Source organism: Strongylocentrotus purpuratus, unplaced genomic scaffold, assembly GCF_000002235.5.
Source record: "Strongylocentrotus purpuratus isolate Spur 01 unplaced genomic scaffold, Spur_5.0 spur5_scaffold_8, whole genome shotgun sequence".
Taxonomy (NCBI): domain Eukaryota; kingdom Metazoa; phylum Echinodermata; class Echinoidea; order Camarodonta; family Strongylocentrotidae; genus Strongylocentrotus; species Strongylocentrotus purpuratus.
In genome coordinates, this window is record NW_022145614.1 from 33295940 (window position 1) to 33310771 (window position 14832).

Below are 14832 nucleotides of genomic sequence, written 5' to 3' on the forward strand. Positions count from 1 at the left end.
CCTTTCGTAGCACCCCCTTTAAAGAACAAACCCCATCTCCGTTGCTGGCTCTGTGTGGACTCTGTATTTCTCTAGCTTGGGTAAACAAACAATGTAGTCTCAGCTTACTAATACGTTTTGAATAATATTACAGATTGCCTTGCATCTATACAAGGCAGCGTAAAGACCGATTATTTTGTATAGCCTAGAAAGTAGAGATTGCCCTATGCGTGGTCTAGTGGATATCTAATCAGACTGTTGATCACATGGTTCGCGGTTCGAGTCCTGACCCGGCACTTTTGTCCTTTGGGAAGACATTAATCCATATTAACTACTCTCCACCCAGAATCTGATGTTAAATAGGTACTGGTAAGAAGGAATACCTTGAATGCTGTGAGCATCGACATCGGTAACCTAGCAGATTATCAGATTAATATTATGTAACATTAAATCGTCTTAGTGATGAGTGCAGCCCCAATAAAATCAAAGAAGAAATATACGAACTTAATCGTATCTTATCGCTCTGTATGACGAATACTGGTGTTCGAGTTGATGTGTGTGTTTCGTGTGTGTGTGCGTGGGTGTGTGTGTGTGTGTGTGCGTCTCCTTTTATCACGTGACCGTCTAGCAGTTTATTTAGTAATGATTGATATGGATCGTGCTTGTTGTTTCATTAAGTATCAAGACCATCGACATCAGCGTTCGTTTATGGGACGAATTCAACTGGAATTGATCATTTCCGGGCCCTGGCAATTTCGTTTGTGGACATTAGCGTGTTGAAATGGACCGTCTAATATTTGATTGTTAGCACTTTAAACATAAGAAACCTGTTAGAGAATTATAATTGTGACAGTCGATCGTTGAATAGGAGTTGTGGAAATATGACGGAATTAAAGGAGCGAAAGAAGGGGGAGACCAACCATGGTTTTGAATCTGAGAATGAAAATGGACTAACACCGTACAATGAAAAAGCCATTGAGATCATCGACGCTGTCGACAATGGCGAAGGTGTGAAGCTGAAAAGAGACGTTGGGTTATTAGGAGCTTTCTCTTACGTGGTCGGATCGATGATCGGATCAGGAATCTTTGTATCACCCAAAGGAGTACTCGCTTCAACAGAGAGTGTGGGAATGAGTCTCGTTATATGGGTTGCATGCGGTATAATCGCCATGTTAGGTTAGTTACTTCATCTTAACTCGTGTGTACTTATTGAAGTCATATAATTACCAAGTCTCACTTTGTCAATAAAGTTGAACACTCTCGGCAAAGTGGGAGATAACAATAGCAATAAAACTGGACATGGTTACAATCACTATTATTATCAACGTTTTCAAACAAATTAAAGCATTCTAAACAAGATAAATTGTTATCATGTAGGGACATAGAGCACACAAGTTTAATCACAAACCAACTCAATCTGACGTAGAAACTAAAAATCTTAGAGAAAATGAACGATTGACAAAAAATATAATTCTGTAATATAAACTTTAAGCTTAAATGTCTTTGTAATGATAGTTTGTGGACGGTTGTGAGTCTGGTTGCTACATAGCAGTTTTCTCCATGATTGTGTACATCCAATAGTGAGCATGTAGCTGGCATTCAGTGCAGGGGCGGATCCAGCCGGCGACAGGAGGGGTGGGGGGCCCAAATCTTGAGAATTTTTTTTTTGCGCCGACTCAGCCGGCCGGGCCGGTGAATAAGCGGGGGAAGGGGGGGGGGGGGATGATTTGAGAGGAGAACCACTAATTTTTTTTGAGGGGGGAGAAAATATATTTAATTTTTTTTTGTTGGGGGGGGGGGCCCGCTTTTGTTTTTTGTTAAAAAAAGGTTAAATTTACGTTATTATCCTATTTTTTTAAACAGTTTTGGAGGGGGCTGGGGGGGGGGGGGCCGGGCCGGAAAAATCGCTACGTGGATCCGCGCCTGATTCAGTGAGCTCCGTCAAGTATATCCCCTTTAGACTATTTAAACACGGAATAGCCAAATATAGTCAACAAACCAATAATTTGCCTACATAATCACCCTGATATCTTTTCATTTTCGATTTAGTGCCATTAAAAAAAGAAGAATATTTAAATCGTTTTGTTTTTATTCCTTTGGATATAATAGTTGTAACATCGTTGTTTTATCTATTTATAATTCACTTACGTGAAACAACATGTTTAGTTATCTTCTTTGTGCCTACATTTTGTTTTACATGACCTACAATATTTTGTGTTATACAGTGTGTATAAAAAAGAGTACCTAACTTTGGTAGCTTATAATTAAAAAGTTATAATCTAAGTGACCTTGGATTATATTTCACAGTCAAGGGTAACTTATACCCTTTCAAGCGATACCTTATTTATTAAATCCTCTTGTACCAAGTTTGGGCTAAAGCACTAAATGTGGGTCAAAGCCATTATGTGTTTGTTATCTTATTACAAAAACAATTGCTCACTTATTTTTATTGACTGTTAGGCAGTTGAAAATAAAAGGTGTTAATATAATAAAAAATCAAGAACATTGTTATTACCAGCAACATTTGCGAAATTATCTGTGTTATGATGATTACAATTATATTGACGTTATTCGCATACCTTCTTTAATGTAAGCTTTCTCATTGAGTGATACAACATGGATCAAGTTTGCTTGAAAAGTTATCTTTTTTTATGAAAGTCTACTGCCAATTTCTTTGATACTTATCATCATATTTGTTCTATCTTGCATTTTTGGTTTATAGTAACCGATGCCTTATCATCCGCTATTCGATATAAACATCTTATGCTCATTATAAGTCGTGTGTAAATGGCGCAGAAGAGAAGTGAGCAGAGAGAACATAGATATCATGAGACAAGGATGTAGTATACGCTGTTCCAAAAAAATAACGTTTATCATATGGTTTGAAACAAGGTTCTGTGAAAGCCTAGAGACATTGGATCATTTTAAACAATGAAGCACGAGGCATAATTTAAGTTTTAAAAGGATATAAGACCAAAGGAGCACCTGCATATGGCCTAACCCACATCCGTTCCATAGGCCCAAACTTTGACATCGGTTCTTAAAGACCCTGGTGCTTAGTCACTCGTGGCAGAAATAATATGAATAGGGTATCATCGGACAGATCATAAGTTACTCTTCATCATAAAATAGATATCGAAGTCATATTGGTCATGAATTTTCAATTAGGAGCAACCAAAGTTGGGTACAATTTTTTTGTATACGCACTGTATATCAAGATTTTCAGATATGTCATGTACTTAATAGTTTTTTGTTCAGTGTGAATTATATGATTTGTATGTTTATGAAACAAATATTGATAGGCCAGTTTAACATGTAAATTAAAAAAGGTTAAACACGAACCAATACTATTCACTTTATATTGACAATCCTTTTTTTTTCCTTCTAACACGCTACCTTTACATTAGGATGGTTGCAATGTATTGAATCTATTCAAGAATATACTTCAATGGGAAGTTCGACATGAAAACAAAATACGCACTTTTTCAACGTATGTGAATCGTCCCTTTGCTTTGTCTTCCCCTCAAACAATGCTCCCCTATTCTTACTTCATTCTGATTGTCAGATATTGTGATCAATTTTTGTCTTCTTCTGTCGCCATGTCATTCTCCTTGATCCCCGATCTTGATCTTTCTTTCTTTCTTCTCCTCCTTTCTCTTCATTCTTCTTCGCCATCTACATATTTAACCCTTGTCTTGTTCAGTCATCTTATTCTACCCCTATTACGTCTTCGTATTTTAATTACAGGTGCTTTGGTGTATACCGAGTTGGGTCTGATGCTACCTAAATCGGGCGCTGAGCACACATACTTGAATACGACCTTTGGATCGTCCATAGCCTTTGTGTATGCGTGGGTGAGCATCACGGTGATTCGCCCTGCTGGGATTGCTATCATCTCACTCACATTCGGTCAATACATGGTGGCGCCCTTTTACACGGGAGAAGAATGTGGACCACCTGACTCAATCGCAAAGCTCTTAGCTGGATGTTGCATTGGTGAGAAAGTGAATTAAAGTCCCCTTCATTAAACATTTTTTTAATATAAATGTAATGCTTCCTGGTAGAAATTTCAATTATTTAAACATATATTTGCTTTATTAAACATGTTTTCACGTTTGACTCGATTTTATCCAATTTATTCATACACTAATCAGAAAACCTTTTTACCGCAAACATGGCAAATTTGATTTCAAAGTTACGGGAATTCATTTATACCGTTTATGTTTAATTTCCTCTTACCATCTCTCTCTCTCTCTTCCCCTTTTTTCTCTTTATTGAATAATTATCCTGTATTATATTACATCTGTACCTTTAATTCCGCTTATGTAGTTGCACCATTTGATAGAAAGCATATATAAGCCATGTACTATCCTTCACTCTCATTGTTTTTCTCTTTTGTTCTCTTCTTCAGTCTTACTGGCAATAATTAATTGTTACAGTCTGAAGGCTGCAGCTCGAGTTCAAATCATCTTTACTGTTGCTAAAATTCTAGCACTTATTGTTATCATTATCCTCGGCTTCGTGGAGATTGCTCAAGGTATGAAGATCAAAAAATACATCAAATATTTTATCTATTTAAAGTTCCATGACAATGTCTGTATAAGTCTAAACGTAGACGACATAGCGACAAAACATTTCACACCAGTAATTAAAGGTAAAACTGCGCATGTGCTGAAATATGTAACACTTGGAAGGAGATGTTGATTAACAATGATGCAGGCTCCACAGTTTGAAGTAGCACCCATGCAGCCATAATGAGGAGTATTGCACCCCTGTCAATCCCACTTAACTACAAATGCAAAGATGAACATTTGTGATTTATCTTGGATAATGATTTCTCAATTTGAAAGTAGGTCATACATATTACATCCTCAATCTTATTTTCTAAGTTTATGGCATGCAAACTGCTTATTTAGAAGAATTTTGATATAGATGGCATTGGAGTTATAACGGAGGTGGTTTTAATTTGGTAGTTGGTATGACCATGTAACCTACTCGTATTCCCTGAAGAAACCGTGGGGATTATTTGACTTGAGTAGATTCTGAAAAGACATGTTCTGTCTATCAACATAAGAAAGTCACATATAGAAGGAATGTTAAGACAAATGCATTGTACTCTATATTGACAGGAAACACTGAATACCTAGACCCGAAGGTATCATTCAAAGGTTCTGCTTCTAATGTTGCTGCCTATGGACTCGCATTCTATGCTGGTCTCTGGTCTTACGATGGATGGTAAATACAATCATCTATCAAAACAAAAAGTTGTTTATTATCACATTTGTCTGCGTAAAGCACACATACTATATACTAACATGTTGTTTAAATAGAACATAATAGAGGAATCATAATGTTTTGTATAAAACATTAATCCTCAAATCCGAGGAAAACTTACAATTAGCCCCAAAACATAAAACTGGCAATATTTTACCAATAGTTTTTTTTCTAAGCCTTTACATAAAGTGCGCATAGATATTTCCAATGCTTGCAAGTAAAAGTAATAATTTGATTCTTGTCAGAAAATACTAGCAATTGCTTTTGCGAAAAGTTAGATCGATAGTAATATATTTTTGTGTGGATGCACTAATATAGAGTAATTTGTTCAGTTAAATAATGAAAAATGTGACCTTTGATAAACTATTTGAATACAAATCAATAATTATGAATAAACAATATTCAGAAAATAGTATCAATTCTTCAAAGTTCATTAAACAGATTTTGTGCAATGTCATGCACGCTTACAAATCATATAACCTGGGCAAAGGCATGGGGAAATGAAGTTGTTGGGGATAAAAAGATAAATTAATGGGATTAAACTATATAAAGCAATTGATAAATAGTGTGGACATGACGTCAAAAACTGATAACCAGATTAGCAATTCATGTAGTGATTTCCATTGTTCCATTGTTTCACAGACTCTTTAAAAATTCTTAACTTTCTTATTAGTTATCCGATTTTGCTCAAACTTTTTTTGATTGGATTATCTGATTTTTCTGCCGTTATTGAAAGTTATTTTTGATGTGGACTTGTACTTTAATATGGAATACGATTTGTAAGTACTTTACATATATCAAAACGGTATTCAGAGTCAGTCACGCACACAGTGGGCATCATCTTCACTCCCTAGGAGTATTTCTACTATTACGGTTTCTTTGAGGGCATATATGGCAATTTCTATCACAAAAGTTTTCCTCATCGTACCAGGTCCCCAGTTAATGTCTTGTCATGCTTAAGGACATTAATGCTGTGTCGTAGATCGAATACGTGACCTTTGCTTGTGCAGTCAAGTCCCTATACCACTGGACTACGACACCTCTACACTATAAGAAGATTATCACTGTGTATATAGTGTGTGTATTGTGAAAAGCCACAGGTGTAATTATAACGAGATAAGGTGTGGATCTGTTGGTAATCGGAATAAAATATCAGCACATATTTGAATAACCTTGCGTATCAAATTTTGTTCTACTTCAAGGTGTTTCAAAGGTGTTTCAAAGGTGTTTCAATGCAACAAATTATTTTCGTACTGACAAGAGTCTCGAATGCATTTCCACTCCTTCATCTTTGCATTCTAAAGAGAACAATACTGTTCACAACCGTAAAACTTGAACCTTATTATATTTGACAATCAAGGTGAACTTTGGGAATGGTTTTGTAAATGATTTTCTCCCTGAAATAATGCTAACTTTAAAACAGAACAGCTCGTGAATGAAAACGTACTCAAAGTATATAATACATGATGTCATGCTTAAATTCTGTAAAATGTAAAGTGATAACACCGTTGACATTTTTTCACTGGAGCTCAGTACATTATTTTGTAACTTTTGTAATATTTTCTCCATACTAGGAACACGTTGAATTTTGCAGTAGAAGAATTGAAAAACCCAGAAGTGTAAGTATTTGTTTATTTTACACTGTGTACACTGTTTGTTATATTCATTGGTTTTGTCTGACATCTTATCAACTCTATACACATGTGTGAAATATTGCAGTTTGGGCGTAAACTTATCTCTTTTGCACCGACATTTAATTGATATTAAGATATTGACACATTTGAAACGCCCTTCTAATGGTTGTATTTACCTTCATCATTCTGTGATTAAGGTTTGTGAATTCAAATCGTTTCAGACATTGAACTTTGTTCCCTTTTAATATTTAGAATAACAGATAAGAGATCGTGTTTTTTCTTTTATGTCATAATCAAGATGTATCGTTTTAGATGCTATCTTCATTCGTATATCAGACAAGAGGGAAGATTAAGGCATTTTATATTAATTTAGACAATTAAGACACCCTTGATTGTTGAACAAAAAAAGTAAGGCACAGGGAGAGGATAACCTATCAATAAAAAAAGGAGTTTTATATAAAAATGTCAATTTAACTCGATCTTAATTATCTCCGATATCTCGACGTATTTTTTTACCCTAATGTAGGTGGTGTCAGAGGCCAATTATCTAGAAAATAGCTATCTAGATAATTCAAGATGGATCGGGAAAATTGTGTCTGACACCGCCTTGTATGTCCTATACAAAATGTTCGGATTAATCAATACCTAATTGTCTTGTTCGCACATTTCGTCAATAGGAGACGCACAAGGCTATTGAAATTGCTTTAGGTTAATATTTCAATAGTAGTTGTCATGTGTAATTCTTGTTTATCTCTCTTTTCCACCAAGCCTTTGTATTTGCCCAAGTTATAAAGTGCAATTTGTGGCGACCTTTCCGCCCCCTCTCCCACGAAAAACCCTGACCCATAGCCCCCCGCCCCCGAGAGTGTTCCATTGCAATTTATATCAGTATGGCAGGTATTCGTTCACAGAGTAATATTGTTATAATCTTGTGTGTCTATTAGAACTCTTCCTCGTGCTATTATGCTTGGTCTACCAGTGACTACCCTCGTCTATCTCCTGACAAACATTGCCTACTTCACTGTCCTCAGTCCACAACAACTTCTTCAATCAGACGCAGTCGCTGTGGTAAGGACTTAAATCTCGTTATACAGGCTTAATTCGTTCCGTCGGATCTCGCGTCGGGTCAGTTTTGGGGTTACACGAAATCTTGTGAAAACATGCCCTCATATTCACGAAACGTTTGGCAGATTAAATGCAAACATTAACATTTTGTTCAAAGACAGTCTTTGATATAATAGTATCTTTTAACATGAAGGGCTTTTTGTGAAAACATGCCAAAACAATCAGACAATGACGAAATGTCGATCGCTAGCCCTTTTTTCTTCTGTTTACAAACTCTTGTGATTAATTATCTCGTATTGCAAAGAACCCACTCGAGACGCGAGTCTTTACAGATTTGCTGTCGGTTTTTTAAAAAGTGTCGGGTAAACTGGACCCAACACATTGGCTATAAGAGGTATGTTTTTTTTACAACCTTACACACAACCCTTTGGTAATTCGGGCTTGATTATTCATGAAAGTTCGTGTAACCCGAAGACGCGAAGACCTCATGAAACGAAGAAAGCGTACTCTACGTACAACAGTGTTATCCCACTACCGCCAGTACGCAATTGATTATATTGACAATAGACCATTTTCATATATTACATGATGTTAGGTAGGGCAAGCCATTTTGTTTGCCGTACCTAGCAACAATTAGTCTATGCACAGGTGAAATAATAGTATGATTCGTATCAAGGCACTTCACAAAGACGTATGCATTAAATTAAGGTTACATTACGAAAATAGCCTAATTTAAAACACAGTAAACATTCAAGGCCCCTATACAGGTCTCTGACAACTCTCCATTCATGTCTCAGTCCTTCAATATCGTCTTAAATGACCAAGCGCAATTAAACACGCGGTATACTGCTAAGCATAAAACGGTGTCGCTTGTAAATGTCGGATTACTGGGCGCCTTTCTTACAGAGCTTTGAATAACGGAACAGAACAACCATGCAGTTTGAAGGAAAAAAACAAATTGAAATATGACGTAGATGAATATATAGCACCCCCCCCCCAGAACAAAAAAATGGGGGGGGGGGGGTGATTCCATGAACCCATGTCACAAGTTAAGCATACTGAATGGCACTGTCTCTTACATATCAAATTATGCAATGGTTTGAGATCATACACACAATCATTGGAATAAGATTTTGTACATAACATTCGTTCATAATATTTCGTTGTTAGTTATTCGTACATCGTTAACTTAGCACGAATAAGTTGCCAAGATATGGTGATGGTGTTTGTTTTACCTGACTGCTAAGAAAGCATAAATGCATGTAAGTAAACAACCAGAAGGCCGACGGCTTTAGGTCCTCTCCGAGGGACCTGGTAATGAGGATTAATGCCTTACCAAAGGGCACTAGCGCATCTAACATTGATTTTTCATTTTCCATTTTATTCGACAGACATTCGCGCTACAGACCATGGGTGATGCCTATTGGTTAGTCCCTATCGCAGTCGCCATGTCAACATTCGGAGCTGCTAATGGTATCTCCTATATCGCTTCAAGGTCAGATATAAATGAAAATGCACTCGATAACAAAACTTCTTTCTCACTGTCATTGAATTTAACTTATTGTTTGATTCAATTGAATCGAAACAGTCTCAGTGGGTGAAGTCGAATTGTCGTATAAATAATGTAGAAAAAACACAATATCAGAACATATGAAAGTACATGATTTTCTTTCATCAACCGTGACTAATATCCAAACATGCATCTTAAGTTAAAGGCTGGAGAGTCATTTACTGACCTCTTGTAGTTGAAACGTGCATTTTCTTTCTTTTTGGAGAGGAATCATGAAAAGTCTCAAGCAAATGATCATGTAACTCCTTTCCTTTTCATATTACTTGCTTCTGAAAATCCGATTTGGGAAATCACATAAGTGACATAACTATTAAAGTACAACATGGAACTTAAGTTAACTTAGCTATCCAAATATTTCATGGCAAGCCATTTTATCTACATTGCTTCTCTTCACCCATTATATTATTTAATTCAACACTTTGAATTATTTTTTGGTTTGTTGTATTCCTTTTTGCATCACAACAAACTCTTAATTTTTGGGAATACGAATTGAAATTTATCTTATGACCTGTTTCTGTTTTTAATCTTTTCTTTCAAATAATCTGATTTGAATAGGTTAGCTTACTCAGTTGCACAAGAAGGTCATTTCCCTCAAGTATTATCAATGGCGCAACACAAGAGAGTCACACCAGTTGTATCATTGATCGTTGTGGTAAGTCAAATGCTATTCAAATAGTTTATCAGTTTTATGAATTTCAATAACAACCATATGAAAAATCATATACACGCCCATGGCTAGTAATCATCATACTCTTGATAATTTAACGGTGTCGTTAGGTGTATAACATAACCGAACACACTTGAGATGTGACGATGTCGTTAACATAGCTACTCAATGAGCACCTATGACACAATTCGTACATATTTACATTGAATGCGGGAGTCATATATCACCTTAAACGATTCATGTACATTAGAATGAAAACCGACAGCAAATGTTGTTCAAAATCATGTGAAAGAGAAAAGGAGACATTGGGAGAACGATCCCTGATCGATAGATCGTGGCAATTATTTTCGTCACTCTTCCTCTCTAGTCAATTTATCACCATTAATGTTAACACATTGATTTTGTCGTCTATTTTAGTCTTTGATTGCATTGATTCTTCTGGTGCTACCAACAAGCTTGGATAGTTTGCTGAATTATTTCAGCTTTGCTTCATGGTTCTTCTATGGCATCACCGCATTCACCTTCCTTTACCTCCGATACAAACATCCAGATTGGAAGAGACCATACAGGGTAAGAAATCTCTCACATCGAACTTCGATATACCATGAAAAAAACCTTAGAGGTGTACTACATTTTGGAGGTTATTTAGTTGAAGTAACAACAATAACAATGATGATATTAATAGTAATAATTTGTTAACCCAGGGAACCCTCAGGAACATCAATGCTGTTCTTCATGAGGGCCCTCCAATAATTATTACCCCACCAATAGCCAGGTACCTATTTACACATGGGTGGAGAGTGGCAAATGTGGATGAATGTCTTTTCCAAAGGACTTACGTACCGTGCTGGGATTCGGCCCCTCAACCCTTGAATTGAAAGGCAAGTGAATGAACCACTAAGCCACCACACCTCATGGAGATTCTCTCCAGATATTGCTAATATTGTGATTTCATAATCTTCCTCTCCCTGCAGAATACACTGTAATTACTCATATTAATGCAGATTCGCTTATACTGCCATCTGCTGCTCACGATATGTCGACAGCCATGCCCCATAAGACATCACAAACTGCATGACAAGTGTGTGATAATGCTGGGGTACATAAACCTAAATTCGCTATACGCCTTCACCGAAAGATTGCGCAGTTGAAAATACATTACAGCTGTGGAAGCGATGTCGGTAGTATACCCTGCCTATAAATGTTCCGAAGACCATGGTTAATAATTAAATTAGGCGTTTAAAAGTAATATAAAAAGCGCTTAATTCCTATATTTATGTATCAATTAACTCAGTGATTTTTTTCGTCAAATTTGCACATACTTTTATGATTTGCAGGTGCATTGGTTGGTAGCAGTTTTCCTCCTCGTCGCCTCTGTGTATTTCATTATCGCACCGTTAATCAACGACCCCGCCCTCGAGTACCTCTTTGCTGCTATCTTTATGTTCGGTGGTTTGATATTTTGGGTGCCTTTCATTCACTACGGATATGAACCAAAGTTTATGGGTAGGTACAATCAATTTCCATTTATCACGAGAGTGATCAAAATCGTTACTATGATACTGAAAGTGGTATTTTACAATTTATCTAAATTCGAATAGAATCGCTTTTCTATCCCAAAAAAGGGTAAATGATCATTGAAAAGCACTTTAATTTATGCATTTCTCGTAATTGTATGATAAGCATAAAAAAGCGTTATTTAGAACCAAAATTCAATTTGGAAATGTTTCCGTAACGGTTATAGAAATAGTAATATAAAAAGTTGAAATAAAGATCCTTTAAAGTTTAAATTCACTATTACTCATTTACTATTATTAATATTATTTTATTTGTCATTATATTATTCAAACCATATAGAAGAAAGTATTGAGTTCTGCTCGGAATTCGAGAAAAATAAATTATTATTTTTGTCCGCTCTCTTTGCAACTTAACGCCATTTATTAGAATAGGATAGGAGCATATTTTTACGCATAACGATTTCCATAGTCATATAAGATCATTACTTGACAAAGCCCTAACGGCCAACATTTATAAAACGATTTCTTATTGTTCGGAGGATCATTATTTCTTGTGTTTGTATTATCTTTCATTTATATTTTCACTACACACAAGACGCCCCGTCATGCTTAGTGGTTTCCCACTCATTATGATTATATATAATATATTGTCAAGCATATTGTTATTATTGTTACACATTACAGATTATTTCACGACGTTCTGTCAACTCTTTTTCGAGCTTGTCCCGACACACAACACAGAATTGGAGGATCAAACTACCAAGGAGGTAGAAGATAAGAGCATAATGCCAAATGAAGATGACTAAAGAATCAAGTTCCTTAGAATGAAGTGTCTTGTGCCGCTTGTATATGCTACCACGCTGATTCAAGAACACATCTTGAATTAAGCACTGAGAAATATCTACGGACATACGTACATTGGAAAACATGTCCTGCGACTATTTACTTTGACAATCTATACACATATTGTAAATTTCCATTTGTTCCTATTGCAAAATTGCTCAGATCATTTGGTCAATCAACATTTCCTCCAAAAACTAGTTTGTCCAAAAATCCCTTTATCCCATGACCCATTTTGTCCTATTAATATTTTTTTGGACCACCTGTATTGTGGTAGACCGAATGAATTTAAACAATCTGGGTATTGGACCAAATGGCGATAAACCATACCAATTGCTGCGTTAGTCTAACGACTTAATTCAAGTTAATATTCTTGCAAAAATAAGGGCAGTTGTTGATATGAAAGCATTCACCTCACTTTGAAATTCATTTCTGCTGGGCTATATACCGATAATGATCCGTCAAAAATATGATGTCTTAGTTTTATTATGGATATGTTTATGACGTCTGATCATAACGCTCGGGAGCTATCAACACCGTGTTATTTAATAAACGTAAGTTGGTTGAGATTTTCTTGATTAATATTGCATAATAATTGTCAGCTATTGTTATACGGCTATAGGGTAATAATATGATTGCAGGGCCCTCAAGGAGAACAGTATTAAAACTATAAATGAGGCTTATTATTATTATTTAGCCTCTCAAAGCCCACCATGATGCTAACTTGTATGGCATGCGTCATCCTCCAATTGCATGTTACTCTGTAAATATATTATGTTTAGGGTATTACAATTAGACTAACATAGGTCTACTTAACTAGAGACGTACAGGAAAGTAATAACATAGTACTATAACAATGTTAAAGCTCTGCAATTTTATCCTTCGTATTCATTTCCGATTTTTTTCTTCTTTAGATTTTAAACACTAAGCTGTAATATGTTATCTAAATTCAAATACGTGCAATAATATTTTGTCTTATTACCACGAAATTTGGCCTTTTCTCTCCAGGTAATGGTAAATCGAATGATATATCAAAACATGTTTAAATTTAACTCGCTTTTATTACCTGATCTCTACCTAATCGGGAATACTAATTCCTGTATGGCTGTATATAATATCTTTGGTAAACCAGTTTATTCGTCAACCCTTCAAGGCTCATCATGTATATTAGAAATTATCGTGATTATCGTTCGTATAGAAAAGATAAACATTATTGCGCTACCTCAGCCTGAAATCTGATATGAATGCAAACAAATATGAAATGTAACGATGCAGATAAACTATCCAGCAAATTTAATACTAATTTGACTGAAGAAGATGAATATTAAATATATTTTATCTCTAGAAATGTATCTGTTATTTTGTTTATATTTCTTCTCGTGTAGGCCTATTTAAAGTTTCATTCCGCTATGGGTAATTACCTTATAATACAAAAAAAAAAGATATGTTACGAATTCAAATCTTATTTCGCGATGAAACTACTGATCCAATGGCGTATCCAGCATAGTACACACACACACACACACACACTTCCTACGCACACACACACGCAACACACGCACACGCACGCACACACGCACATACAATATTACATGTATTTACCTGGTTACCTGGTTGCCGCCGTCAGTTGCTGGCGATTGGCGACCACATCTGCACATCTTCTTGTTGTCTTTCTCCATTTGTTTCTATTCTGTGCTAATCTTTTGGCTTCTGAGTATGTGAGACCTGTCCATTCTTTGATGTTATCAAACCACTGTTTTCTCTGTCTGCCTCTATTTCTTTTTCCTTTTACTTGGCTTTCTATTATTTGTGCAGCTAAGGGGCTCCCACTGCCACGCAGAATGTGTCCAAAGTAACCCATCTTGAGGCGGGCCACTTTTCCAAGGAGATCTCTTTCTGTGTTTAGTTCTTGTAGGACACTGAGGTTGGTTCTTTTATCCTTCCAGCTGATTTTGAGCATTCTCCTCCAGAACCACATTTCTGCTGCCATGATGCGATTTTCATCGGCTTTGAGCAGTGTCCAGCTTTCAGCACCATAAAGTAAAGCACTCCAAACCAGGGTTTTGACCAGTTTTATTTTTAGGCCGGTTGAGATGTTCCTGTCATTCCAAAGTACATGCAGGTCAACCATTCTCTTCTTCGCTATAGCTATTCTGATCTTTATATCAGTGGTACAGCTGGCATCGCTGTTCTTTGTAGATCCAAGATATTTGAAGCTTTCCACATCTTTGACTGTTTCCCCGTCGATCTGGATGCTGCGATCGGTATCTGAGGTTTTACCAGCAA

The 14832-nt window shown here is 36.2% G+C and overlaps 1 protein-coding gene across 1 annotated transcript; it reads left to right on the plus strand.

Moving 5' to 3' along the window:
* Nucleotides 1-645: 645 nt before the first annotated feature.
* Nucleotides 646-13894, plus strand: LOC579682 (b(0,+)-type amino acid transporter 1). Its single transcript, XM_779784.4, has 11 exons — nt 646-1155; nt 3727-3975; nt 4391-4516; nt 5109-5214; nt 6828-6872; nt 7832-7955; nt 9344-9447; nt 10078-10174; nt 10607-10759; nt 11527-11695; nt 12391-13894. Exons 1-11 carry the CDS (start codon nt 861-863, stop codon nt 12510-12512), a joined length of 1590 nt encoding a protein of 529 aa, XP_784877.2. The 5' UTR covers nt 646-860; the 3' UTR covers nt 12513-13894.
* Nucleotides 13895-14832: the final 938 nt, after the last annotated feature.